The sequence below is a fragment of the Giraffa tippelskirchi genome, chromosome 4 (assembly GCF_054371585.1).
Source record: "Giraffa tippelskirchi isolate mGirTip1 chromosome 4, T2T-mGirTip1v1.2.pri, whole genome shotgun sequence".
Taxonomy (NCBI): domain Eukaryota; kingdom Metazoa; phylum Chordata; class Mammalia; order Artiodactyla; family Giraffidae; genus Giraffa; species Giraffa tippelskirchi.
Window position 1 is genome coordinate 44,217,974 of NC_137278.1, and position 13,180 is coordinate 44,231,153.

The 13,180-nt window shown below is 42.3% G+C and overlaps 1 protein-coding gene across 2 annotated transcripts in view; it reads right to left on the bottom strand.

Annotated features, from left to right (window-relative positions):
* Positions 1 to 818: 818 nt before the first annotated feature.
* B3GNT2 (UDP-GlcNAc:betaGal beta-1,3-N-acetylglucosaminyltransferase 2) overlaps positions 819 to 13,180 on the bottom strand; it is a 60,816-nt gene continuing 48,454 nt past the window's right edge. For both annotated transcript variants that reach the window (XM_081588437.1, XM_081588438.1), the window contains exon 2: positions 819 to 3,598. In XM_081588437.1, the coding sequence (XP_081444563.1) occupies positions 2,396 to 3,589 (1,194 nt within the window). In that variant the 5' untranslated portion in view covers positions 3,590 to 3,598 and the 3' untranslated portion in view covers positions 819 to 2,395. The remainder of the gene's footprint in view (positions 3,599 to 13,180) is intronic.

A 13,180-nucleotide genomic window follows, 5' to 3' on the forward strand; every position in this document is an offset into this window, starting at 1 on the left:
CTCAGGAGAGAAATCTGCTACTTGAGAACATATGGTCAAGGAAGCACATACTTATATATGGACACAAGCAATTTGTGAACCAACTGCATATGAATGTTCTGAGAGCTTCATTCTTCTTCTCTAAACCTGACGTGGTGGTGTTGGCCACCACCCTTTACTCACAAGCACTGGAGCAGAGAGGTCAAATGCCAGCATGTGAGCCCTTGAGAAGGACCAAACTTACAAGTCTTCAAACCCCACACTGAGTGAGTATCTGTGTCCTCATATCCACTCACATGTATGGCCTCAACATCCCCAGTAGGAGTGGACAGTGTGCTATGCGTTCTCACAATAAGCCTTCTGTTTTTTGAGTTTCATCCAATGCCTACTTGTTTTTAATTGAACATTAGCAGTTTCTTCTCAACACAAGTCCAGGAAAATAACGAGCGGTCAAGGCTGCTCTGTTTCATCAGAAATGAAACATACATCTCTGTTTCACAGAAACACACAAACCCCAAAATGGATATGGCTTAGGATGATACAATCTTTAAGATGCTGCTCCATTTCCTAGTTAAATTCTTCATACTATCAGGAAGTGGAAGCATAAATAAGTACTCATACTCCTCTCTAAAGATGATACACGGGGAAGCACTTTTAAAAATTTTAAATGCAAAGACAAATGACCCACGGAGACAAGACAAAAAGGTATAGTTCAATATTATTACTGCAATCAATAGTTTGTGGGGGAAAAAAGTGGCCTTTTTGGGAAAGGCCTTTTGGGGAAAAATGTAATTAAATACAGGAAACAGAGATTATAGATGACATGTTACACATGACAATTAAAAATATGGTGACTTTATTTTCATCTCTTTACATTTCCCACTATCACATCTGTAAGAATCTTCACCTCTATAACACAAAAATATCTCAAGAAAGCATGTTACAAGATAGTATATATAAGCAACAGTTTGGCAGAATTCTAGTTTATATTCCCCCCTAAAAGAACAGATTTTAAAATTCAAAAATAACCATTAGTTTTATTTAACATGTTACTTTACTATTTAAAATACCATGCTCTAAAATTAAATAAGTCATCAACACTGTATACAAATAAAATATTACACAAAATATATTTAAGAAAATGTTTGGTATTTGATCTGAACAATAAATAAAAACACAGGCACTTCTACACCGAAATAGGAAAGCAGTCACTACTTAGGATAATAATTTTGTATAAGTAACATGTAACCATATGGCAAGAATTAAATCCTGCAGTTTTAAACTGACAAACCATTCATGAAAAGGTCTGCAATTTCAATCTTTTCACTTAAAGTTCAAAAGTTACATATGCTTTCCTGGCCCACAATGAAAAATTATAGATACAATATGGTTGCCAGGGACAATTTAATCTTCAGTTTGAAGATTATGGAATCATACTCATTATTTTCAAATACTAAAAAAGAGAACTATCATGATACCACCCAGGAGACCAAATGCAAGATAGTTAAGCTTTCTCATGATGATCATAAGACCATAACATGATAAACTGGATAAATGTCACCCAGCGATGCCCATTTTGCAAAACTGATTGATTAGGTTAACACAAGGAAATACTGTTGGGGTGGCAGGGCAATTCTGACAAAAGTCATTTTTTTCTAGATGATTTTAAAACTTCATCTGCTGCTGCTGCTAAATCACTTCAGTCGTGTCCGACTCTGTGCGACCCCATAGACGGCAGCCCACCAGGCTCCCCCATCCCTGGGATTCTCCAGGCAAGAACACTGGAATGGGTTGCCATTTCCTTCTCCAATGTATGAAAGTGAAAAGGGAAAGTGAAGTTGCTCAGTCGTGTCCAACTCTTAGCGACCCCATGGACTGCAGTCTACTAGGCCCCTCCGTCCACGGGATTTTCCAGGCAAGAGTACTGCAGTGGGGTGCCATTGCCTTCTCCTAAAACTTCATCTAAATTTCATGAAAACAAATGTAATTGCATTTCACTAAAACCACTGAGTCATATAGAACAATTTCCCTGTAGCCAATAGGTTTATGAATACCTAAACTGATAATTTACTCATTATAATGGGAAATAGGATCATCGTATGAGGGCAAAACAAAAATATGGTCAAATTCTAGAAACATGATTTCAGATGATGAGGGGGACAGTTAGAAAATAATGACCACTGGCTAACAGGAAGGGTGGGAATCATTCATTTTGTCATATTCTACATAAAAAATTAGCATCTTCTGCTTTCCCTCTTCAGGAAGTACCACACTGAAGGGTTTAGAGGCCGTCAAATGGATATGACCTATAAAGGCAATTTTGATGGTTTTACATAGAAATGACCTCTAATGGAAGTGAACACAAGTGGGAACTATTTGAGATACATTTCTATGTAAAATGTGGTTTGCACATAATTCAGCATTTTAAATGAGCACTCTGCAATCGAGACCAAATATCAATCATCTCTTGAGGTTTTCTACTATGTACCAACATCAAATCTACATAGGAACAAATGTTACTCCTGCTTTTCTCTTCTATATCAAATGTCCTGAAGCCTTTGTGTCTCTCTGGAGCGAGGCCGAGTTTCTGAAGGCACATTCCAGTATAAACATCATCGATGGGGTAGAGAAGGACCCGGTCAGTTACATTGTACAGTCTCAGGGCCAGGTGGCCGGAGTAGAGGAATCCACCTCCTCCTGCATAAGGCGGGTAGACGCCAGTGTAAACAACTTCCGGGATGTAGTACTTCAGTTTCTTATCCCGATGAGGTCCAGCATTATGAATCACATCACCAATAAACAAATCTTTGGCTTTGTTCCCGGATAAGTTATTCAAGTAATTCAGGAGGTGATGGGTGTTCACAAAAACATCATCATCGCCCTTGAACACGAACTCGGCATTTGGGCAGGAAGTGCTCACCCACCTGAGAAACAGTACTTCTTTCAGAGACAAGTTGAAGAATGTATCTCTGTAGTTCCACAAAAGAATGTCTTGGTGCTTCTCACTCTCAAATTTCAACATATCTGAAAGGTCAGGATGGTTGTCCTCTGCAGGGGTCTGGCCCAGTAAGAAGACTCGCACCACCGTTTGGTTCCCCACATTGGTTTCTTTGCCCCAAGATTCCCGAATCGCTTGCCTTCTATCGAAATGTGAAGTTAGCGACTTAATTGCCAGCAATAAGAAGGGCTTCCTTGCACACTTTTCTGGTTGGTCTATAAGCAGTGAATAATTTCGACATCTCAAATACAGCAGAAAATCTTTAAATCTGTCTGGCAAACTGTCGAAACCTGAAACTACTGACATGACCCTCAGGTCAGGTTCACAGTAATTCAGATGGCTTATATTGGAGAATCCGTATGCTTCTCCCGTCTGGTTGGTTAACGTGTTCAAAATGGGATTGAACCTCCTGTTCAGCTTTTCTTGTTCCTTGTTCCAATATGCCCGAGGAGGCTCAGATATCTTCCAGAACCTTTCTTTAGGTATTATTACTTCCCCCTTTCCATTTTTTTCTTGGCTACTGCTTTTGGAGACTTCCACGATCAAATAAATGAAGACATTTACCATCATCAGGATTCCCAACAACTTTATTCTTCGACGTCCAACACTCATTTCTCATATCTGAAATAAAAGAGAGGACCAAAGTACTGATTAGATTATTATTCACTGTATTTGCTCACATGTCACTTGCCTCTTTCAGGTCCCCCAGAACAGTGGTTTAGAGCACAGATTCAAGACTTGCAGTACCTGGGTTCAAATCATGGCTCTACCATCCTCAATTTGAGCTCTGTGACCTCAGGCAAGTTGTATAACAATTGATGTCTCAGCGGCTTCTCCATTTATAAAATGGTGATAATAATCCACTTAACTCAGGAAGCAAAAGTTAGAACGGGACATGGAACAACAGACTGGTTCCAAATAGAAAAAGGAGTACGTCAAGGCTGTATATTGTCACCCTGCTTATTTAACTTATATGCAGAGTATATCATGAGAAATGCTGGGCTGGAGGAAGCACAAGCTGGAATCAAGATTGCCAGGAGAAATATCAATAACCTCAGATATGCACATGACACCACCCTTATGGCAGAAAGTGAAGAAGAACTAAAGAGCCTCTTGATGAACGTGAAAGAGGAGAGTGAAAAAATTGGCTTAAAGCTCAACATTCAGAAAACTAAGATCATGGCATCTGGTCCCATCACTTCATGGCAAATAGATGGAGAAACAGTGGCTGACTTTATTTTTCTGGGTTCCAAAATCACTGCAGATGGTGACTGCAGCCATGAAATTAAAAGACGCTTACTCCTTGGAAGGAAAGTTATGAGCAACCTAGACAGCATATTAAAAAGGAGAGACATTACTTTGTCAGCAAAGGTCCGTCTAGTCAAGGCTATGGTTTTTCCAGTGGTCATGTATGGATGTGAGAGTTGGACTATAAAGAAAGCTGAGCACCGAAGAATTGATGCTTTTGAACTGTGGTGTTGGAGAAGACTCTTGAGAGTCCCTTGGACTACAAGGAGATCCAACCAGTCCACCCTAAAGGAGATGAGTTCTGGGTGTTCATTGGAAGGACTGATGTTGAAGCTGAAACTCCAATACTTTGGCCACCTCATGCGAAGAGCTGACTCATTTGAAAAGACCCTGATGCTGGGAAAGATTGAGGGCAGAAGGAGAAGGGGACAACAGAGGAGGAGATGGTTGGATGGCATCACTGACTCAATGGACACGGGTTTGGGTGGACTCCGGGAGTTGGTGATGGACAGGGAGGCTTGGCGTGCTGCAGTTCAAGGGGTCGCAAAGAGTCAGACACGACTGAGCGACTGAACTGAACTTAACTGAATAGGAAAGTTTCGAGGGCTATAAGCTTTTATTCGTAAGCTTTTAAAGTACTGGCTGGTCCACAGTGAGGTGTGAGTAAGTGACCCTTAACACTGTGGCTGTTTTAGACACCTGAAGGCAGAGATAACACATTAACTAGACAACTCACACGTGCTTCAATTCCTTGCTTATACAAGGACATATACAAACTAGTGTGCTGCAAACGGATGTGCTCACAATTCAAAATAACAAATACAATTTGTATGTTATTATGTACACACCTGTACACACATAACTTTATATGTGGGCTGCAGCATGTGCAGTTCCATGTCATTCACCATAGTCACCTATTTTATTCTATTTCCTTTTTTTTTAATAAAAAATGGTGGCCACAACTTTGAACTATTTCCCAACCTACCATTTCACAGATGAAGAAACCAAGGCAGAAAGATTAAGACACTTGCCCAAGGCTGCAGGGCTAAGAGGAGACACTAACCACACCGAGTGTTCAGGGAGATAAAAAGACACACACCAGCTTCATCCGAATCGCCCACAACTGAGACCAACCCAAATGCCATCAAGAGAAGAATGGATTATGAAACTGTGGTACATTCATACACTGCAACAACCCCCAGCTATAAAAAGGAAAACTACTGCTAGAGCAAAAATAGTATAGTGAGGGAGAAGACAGGTCTCAAACTCCCTTTATGTTAGTTCAAGAAGGCAAATTAATTTAGGCCCTACAAAGCCGAAAGTGATAGGGGTGGGGGTTTTGAATGGACAGGGTCAGGAGGGGCTTTCTGGGGTACAGATATGTACTTTGTATATCTTAATCTAGATGATGGTTTCATGCATGTATACATTTGTCAAAACTCAAACTGTATCCTTGAGAACTCTGGTATTTATACCAAGAAGGAAAAGAGAAGTGAAAATGACGTTTTGGTGAAACATCAAAGGCCAAGAACAGATTTCAGGCTGTGAGCAACACAACAAAGAATGGGTAATGAGACAGTCTGCCGGTGCCGTAACTGCAGAATTAACACTGCTGAGACGGGTGACCTACCCAAGGACAACCAGTTAGGTAAGTCTGACATTAAAGACAATCCTCAAAAGTGGAATGGCAACACCGGGTAAAGAATTTTCTTATCAGGTTAGTTAATTCTACAGCTGAGAACTCATCCTTGAAAAGAATCCTGAAGAAGGATTGCTTCTCAGGTGCCAGTGCATTATCCTGTTACAATGAACCTCTGAAGTAGATACTGTTACTTTTATTCCCATTTTATACTTGAGGAAACAGATTAAAAGAAGTAACTGTGTTAAGGGCAGAGCTGGAACCCTAACCAAGGTGATGGGGTTTCAAGACCACCATGTCAAATGGTAGCCACGCTTCTCTGACCTCTAGAACAAAGCGGGTTTCGGGGGGGGGGGGCACGGGCGGGTTGCAATTAATAAACACTGATTCTTCTAAAATTTCAATACGAAATGTCGAAGTTCAAAAAGAATGACATAGGACTTCCCTGATGGTCCAGTGGTTGGGAGGCTGCCTGCCAATGAGAGGAAACACAGATTTGATCCCTGGCCCGGGAGGATTCCATAAGTCATGGGGCAACTAAGCCCACATGCCACAACTACTGGGCCCATGGTCTACAGTCCATGTTCCGCAACAAGAGAACCCACCACAATGAGAAGCCCACACGCCACACTGGAGAGTAGCCCCCACTTAGCACAGCAAGAGAAAAGCCCGTGTACAGCAACAAAGACCCAGCACAACCAAAACCAAAAACTTAAAAACTAAACTAGTAAAAAAAAAAAAAAAAAGAAAAGAATGGTGTAAAGGAAACAAGTTTGGTATTATTGGAGGAGCACCGGATTTTGTTTGTTTTTTTTTTAACTGAAGCATAGTTGACTTATAACGTATTGGTTTCAGATATACAGCATAGAGATTTGATGTTTTTATAGATCATACTACATACAAAGTTATAATAAAATATTGACTATATTCCCTGTGCTGTCCATTACATCTTTGTAACTTATTTATTATTTATTATATATTCTAATCAAGAGTAGTATTTACTTTTTACTGTAAGATTTAAAAATTCCCTCGTTCTAACAAATAGCCCCACGGTAGAAGAGGTATCTGTCATGCTGAGAATTCCGTGAAGTTATCACTATATTGAACATCCCAGAAGAGATCAATGGGGATTCACAAACTTTTTGTACCTCTTAAAATCTGTCCAGTAAAATCTAGTTGTTTGTATTTATTACTGCTGGATAGTTTTGGCTAAGGACATATAAGTGAAAGATGTTTTTATAAAGCCAGTCCCTATGTCATACGTTCACTCCCCCAGAGCTTTTACACATCTAAAGAACATGGCAGATATAAAGGTATGTGTGTGGTCTCAGCTCACCTGGTAAGCAGTGTCCCATCACCTCATTCTTCCCTCCCTTCTCAACCACTACCCACCCTCCACCCCTCAAGAATCCCACTACTGAGCTACCAAGGGCCTTCTTAAACTTCCTCCAAAGAAAGTGGTTTAAAAAAAAAAACCCCACAAGGTGTTTCCTACTCCTTAATTATAGTTTCAAAGGGCCCCAAGTCATATACAACCTGAATAATTCAAAATGTCCACACTAAGTCTAGGGTCCATGCCCTCCTTCTTAGGTCAGCTCCTTTCAAAGAGCATTTGAACACACCTACGAGCAAACTGAAGGTATTAGTCCAGCACATCTTTGGCAACCTAAACCTCTTTGCTATGGGACTGACTTGCAAGGACAGGAGAGCATGAATGTGTCTGTGTGGGTACCTGATACAGTTAAAGAATCAGTCATCCTATTAGTAAATAAATCATGGATAGTTTTAAGTTGGTCTCATTCTGTCTTTTTTTTTTCATCTCCAGATTCCAGACAATACGCTTTCTAAAAACAAACCATTCCTCTAAATCAGGATAATTCTCCTAAAGTTAAAGTAGCACTTGACCCAGTATCACTGATCTGGAGGTCTTGCCCTTCACGTGGACAGGCTGAAAGGAGGACAAGGAAAAGTATGAGGGGGAACAGAGAAAGACTACAATGAGGAAGATCTGGAAGGAAAAACAGCACATGCTATGAACAGCTAACGGCTTGGCAGAAATTTTCATCTCAGAAAAGGAATATGGATATTCCTGAAGTTTCTAGAGTAGAAGAGGACAGCTTAAGGAAGGAAGACAAGCACAGTACTTTTTGCACAGACTGTGAACCTCTAAGTTAATTTTCCTAGGAAAAGATTCAGGGTGAATAATATGACTCCAGATACATAAGCCAGTTATGCATCCCAACCTACGGATACCTGCAATTCAACCAGAACCATATGAAGTGGTGATGTGGAGTTTCTTATCACAGAAAGTACCAATACTTCTTTGGGGAATACTCTGAGGAATACTGATCCTGGCCAAGGTTTCCAGCTTCACTGATGCAATTCAGGCTCTTCCATCTGTGACCAAGAATCAGGCAGGCAGGACACCCTATCCCCTCAGCCAAGACAGGGCTTCGTGGCTCTCAAAGGAACACCATCCTCCCCTTGTTTCAAGGATTCCAGTCCTTGATTCAAGGATTCCAGAGCATTTTCCTGTCCATTTCTCATTTGTGCTCCCTAAGGGAAGCTGAGAGGATACCACTTTACCAGGGAGTAAAATGGAAGCTCAGAGAGGGTTAACTGGGCAAATGAGGGCTTCCCAGGTGGTGCAGTAGTAAAGAATTCGCCTGCAAGGCAGGAGATGTGGATTTGATCCCTGGGTCGGGAAGATTCCCTGGAGAAGGAAATGGCAGAACACTTTATTCTTACCTGAAAAATTCCATGAACAGAGGAGCCTGGCAGGCTGTACCTGGGGTCATAGAGTCATTCACAACTGAACACACAAATGTTACAGAGTTAGGTGATAAGGCTGAGATGAAACAGTCTTCTGGCTCCCAGCCAGGGCTCTTTGGAGCTCCTCCTTTTTCTATAAGGCATGGCCACAGTATTGTAACCTGGTCCAGCTCAACAGTGAAGTCTCAAGGGCTGGCTCATGACTGAAAAGACCCAAGGTACTGGATCATGGTACATTTGGTGGTTACCAAGGCTTTCCAAAGAAAGGGAAATGGGAGCCTAGAAATGCCTGGGCCCGCTTCTGACAAGGGGTCAGTCTTCCTTTCCTAAATTCCCCAAAGTGGAGCTTGGGCCAACTCTTACCACTATTTCTAAAGGGCATTTATTCCAAACCAACCTGAGAAGGAAGGGTGGGAAAACCACCCAGATTTCCAATTTGACATTTCTATCAAGTTTAAATGTCATCATCTTTCATTTGTGACCAAGGCACAGTCCCTTGCATGAGAACTAGACTGTTACAACAAACCAAAGTTCATGGAAAGGAGGAAAAAGCAGTGACCTCCATAAAAATATCTGTGGGAAAAAGCTCTCTGAATATCTGACTAAATATTCCCGTTATAGACATAAAACCAATTCCACGTCCTTTTTTGAGCAGGAAGTTACACTGCTCAAAAAGAATTTGAGTAAGAAAATCTACCCTGCAGCTAGGGAAGATACACAGAATTTCTACTGTGAGTAACAGAAACAGAAAATCCCATGTGCAAACAAAGAACAACCTTAGCTTTCACCTTGTACTTGGGAGTAAATCCTCCCCAACAAAGACTGAACAGTCTTGAAATGTCTAAAACACTACAGTTGATTTTGTTTGGCAACAACTTCCTTTTTTGCTTCCCTCGTGGCTCAGCTGGTAAAGAATCTGCCTGCAATGTGGGAGATCTGGGTTCGATCCCTGGGTTGGGAAGATCCCCTGGAGAAGGGAAGGCTACCCAATCCAGTATTCTGGCCTGGAGAATTCCATAGACTGTATATAGTCCATGGGGTCACAAAGAGTCAAACACGACCGAGAGACTTTCACTTCCACTTTCCTTTATTTTGCAATTAACATATTTAGAAAGGTAGAGACACACACACAAATTTATGTTAGCTGAAGATGGATTACAAAATAGTACAGATGCCATGCTTAAACTATGTGAAAATCCAGATAAAACACCACATAAAAACAAAACCAGTGTAATCAGGGTGGCAGGATTATAGGTTATTTAATTCTTTAATGCTGCCGCACCATCTTTTCCCTTCAACATCCTCTACTGCACATATCCAGACTGCTGGGGTGGGGGTGGGGAACACGTCACACACAAATCCTAATGCGAGGTCCCCATTTCTGCAGCCCACATCACTAGCGTGGGCCATGGTCCCACCGTTCCAGACACTCCAACCCTGTACTGGACCCTGCAGTGTTCAGCACAAGCTCTGTCACTACATCCACCCCTAGATCATTGCACATCTTTCCCTGGGTCCGTGCTCTCTGCCTGAAGCCATGTATTAGAGAGGACTCTTAAAAATAATAGTAAAATATGAACACATCAGCTTTATTTTAATAAATACTTAGGTACCACTGGCTATATGGCAGGTACCAGTGATGTTATGAGGCAGATACTCAGAGAGGTGATTGAACTTGTCCAAGGTCACACAGCTGGCAGATGGCAGAACCAGGATTCAAACCTAAGCAGTTCAGCTCCATTATTTGAGCTTTAAACCATGATACAGGCGAACACTGCAGCACAGGCTTATGACAAAAGGGACTAAAAAGATGATGGTCTGGTTTTCAATGGTTTATCTTCTTAAAAAATTATTTTAAAATGTTTAAGTTTTATATGTATACATTTGAACCCTCAAAACTACCATCAGACAAAGTCAGATACGGGAGGTAGGGTGGGATCGTAAGTAACCCTTACTGAATGATTATGCTATAGTCATTTTATTCCCCTATATGCAGTTTAAATAATCCCAATGTTTCATTCCTGGATGCCAGACTAGCACCACAAAAGAGGATGATTCTAAAAGGTTCCCTCCAGTTCTGAAAGCAAAGCGCTGGCCAAAAGACATTTTAATGTGGCCATCGCCAGCCACAAGGACTTATTCTCAGAAAACTCTAAGTCAGGGACTCACTCACCCATCCCAAGGGGCTCAGGTATGTTAGGCAGATGGTCACCAATAGCTGGTCAGGGACAGAGCCAGCAACCACACTGAGACCAAATCCAAAACCTGGGCCTATGCTCCCCCATCCCTAGAACCAAAGTTAAGGATAAAAGAAAGGCAGGACTTTCTTGTAATCATGAAATGAAATGACCAGCCACCCAATCCAGTCAGACTGAGGCTTGGAGGCTAGAAATCCAAGATTCAGTCACGAGAGTTTGAGCTAGCCGCCTACATGTCTCGGGAGGATCCTGCTTCCTGCTCATTCTCCTGCCCAAACAGGACACACAAATCCTTCAAGGATCAAGAGCCCAAGCCTGCTGCCATATCACACAGAGACAGGGGACTTGGATGTCAATCAGCCTGCCCAACCTCCTCCGTCCTCACTCCAGAAGCCGGGCAGAGTGGCTTTCCTAAATCCTTACCTCCCAGGCTGCTAACATCTGTTGCTTGGTCCTCGTCAGACCTTTCCAGGTTCTGCTCAGATAGAGAGAAGGATAGCTTGCTGCTAAGTGGTTCTGGGGGAGACAGAATACCTTCCAGTGCTCAGGGGAGATGGCTGAGTGATAACAGTGTGAGTGCAGCAGCTTGGTGGGACCGGAAGAGGGGGACCGTACCTAGAGCTTGTTCCTTAATGGGAGCAAGAAGCCTGGCTGCAGTCCTTGTCAGGACTGAAGTTGGGGAGTCCCAAGATGCCCTCAACAACCTCACCTAAAGAGAACATATGTCTAACATTTTCTGGTAAGTCAGAACAACGATCAACTGAATTCAAGGAATTTGGTTCACAAGTCAGCAGCAGTACCTTCATGTTCAAAATTTAAAGGGAAAAGTATGTATGATGAATCTATTCACCTGTATGTCCCCACAGGTGACATTATACATCTAAGTGTCTGCAGGACATGCTCTGATCCCCACTGATTACAGTTCCCCCAAAGCCCAACGTGGCTGATTTTCTCAAATGGTGTGTATTTAGCCACTCAGTCTTGTCCGACTCTGTGACCCCACAGACCATAGCCCATCAGGCTCTACTGCCCATGGAATTTTCCAGGCAAAAGAACTGGAGTGGATAGCCATGCTCTTCTCCAGGGGATTTTCCCAACCCAGGGATCGAACCCAGGTCTTCCACATTACAGGCAGATTCTTTACCGTCTGAGCCACCAGGGAAGCTCCAGGGAAGTCTCAAATGGTACTTATCATTTAAAATAAAATCAATCACTAAGATCATTCTTCACATAAACATGTTCAGATTTTCAGAAAAGGAGAAAGAAGAAAATTTAATAAACAATGATGTGGATTAACCTTCCCAGAGGCCATCATGCCCCTGCCTCTACTAAAACTGGTAAGGGTTCGAGATCTTCAGTGTATAAGATTGTGTCATTATAAAACATAGCTGGTAGATGTTTGAGGACAGGTATGTTCCAGACCCACCTGCACTTTGGAAAATTAGTCTGGAACCTGGAGCCAGACAACCCAGAGTTAAATTCTGGTGATGCTACCTACTACTCCAGAATCACTGCTGATGGTGACTGCAGCCATGAAATTAAAAGATGCTTACTCCTTGGAAGGAAGGTTATGGCCAACCTAGATAGCATATTTAAAAGCAGAGACATTACTTTGCCAACAAAAGTCCGTCTAGTCAAGGCTATGGTTTTTCCAGTGGTCATGTATGGATGTGAGAGTTGGACGGTGAAGAAAGCTGAGCGCCGCAGAATTGATGCTTTTGAACTGTGGTGTTGGAGAGGACTCTTGAGAGTCCCTTGGACTGCAAGGAGATCCAATCAGTCCATCCTAAAAGAGATCAATCCTGGGTGTTCATTGGAAGGTCTGATGTTGAAGCTGAAACTCCAATACTTTGGCCACCTCATGCGAAGGGTTGACTCATTGGAAAAGACCCTGATGCTGGGTAGGATTGGGGGCGGGAGGAGAAGGGGACGACAGAGGATGAGATGGTTGGATGGTATCACTGACTCGATGGACATGGGTTTTGGTAGACTCCGGGAGTTGGTGATGGACAGGGAGGCCTGGCGTGCTGCAATTCATGGGGTCGCAAAGAGTCGGACACGACTGAGCGACTGAACTGAACTGAACTGAACTAGCTGTGTGACCTAGAAGTTACTTGACTTGTCTGAGCCTCAGTTTCCTCACCTGTGAAGTGATGATATAACCTGCCACACCAGGGTGTTGCCTAGTGTACAATAGGCATTCAATACTTTTCTTTCATGGATTTGGTTCCTCCACCAAACACTAAGCACAATTCTCAAGTTCTGTCATTCACTGCCTCTTTATAAATATTCTCCCTCTAGAAACCCTTCTATTCATCACCTTAAATGTTACTTCAAAAGGAGGAC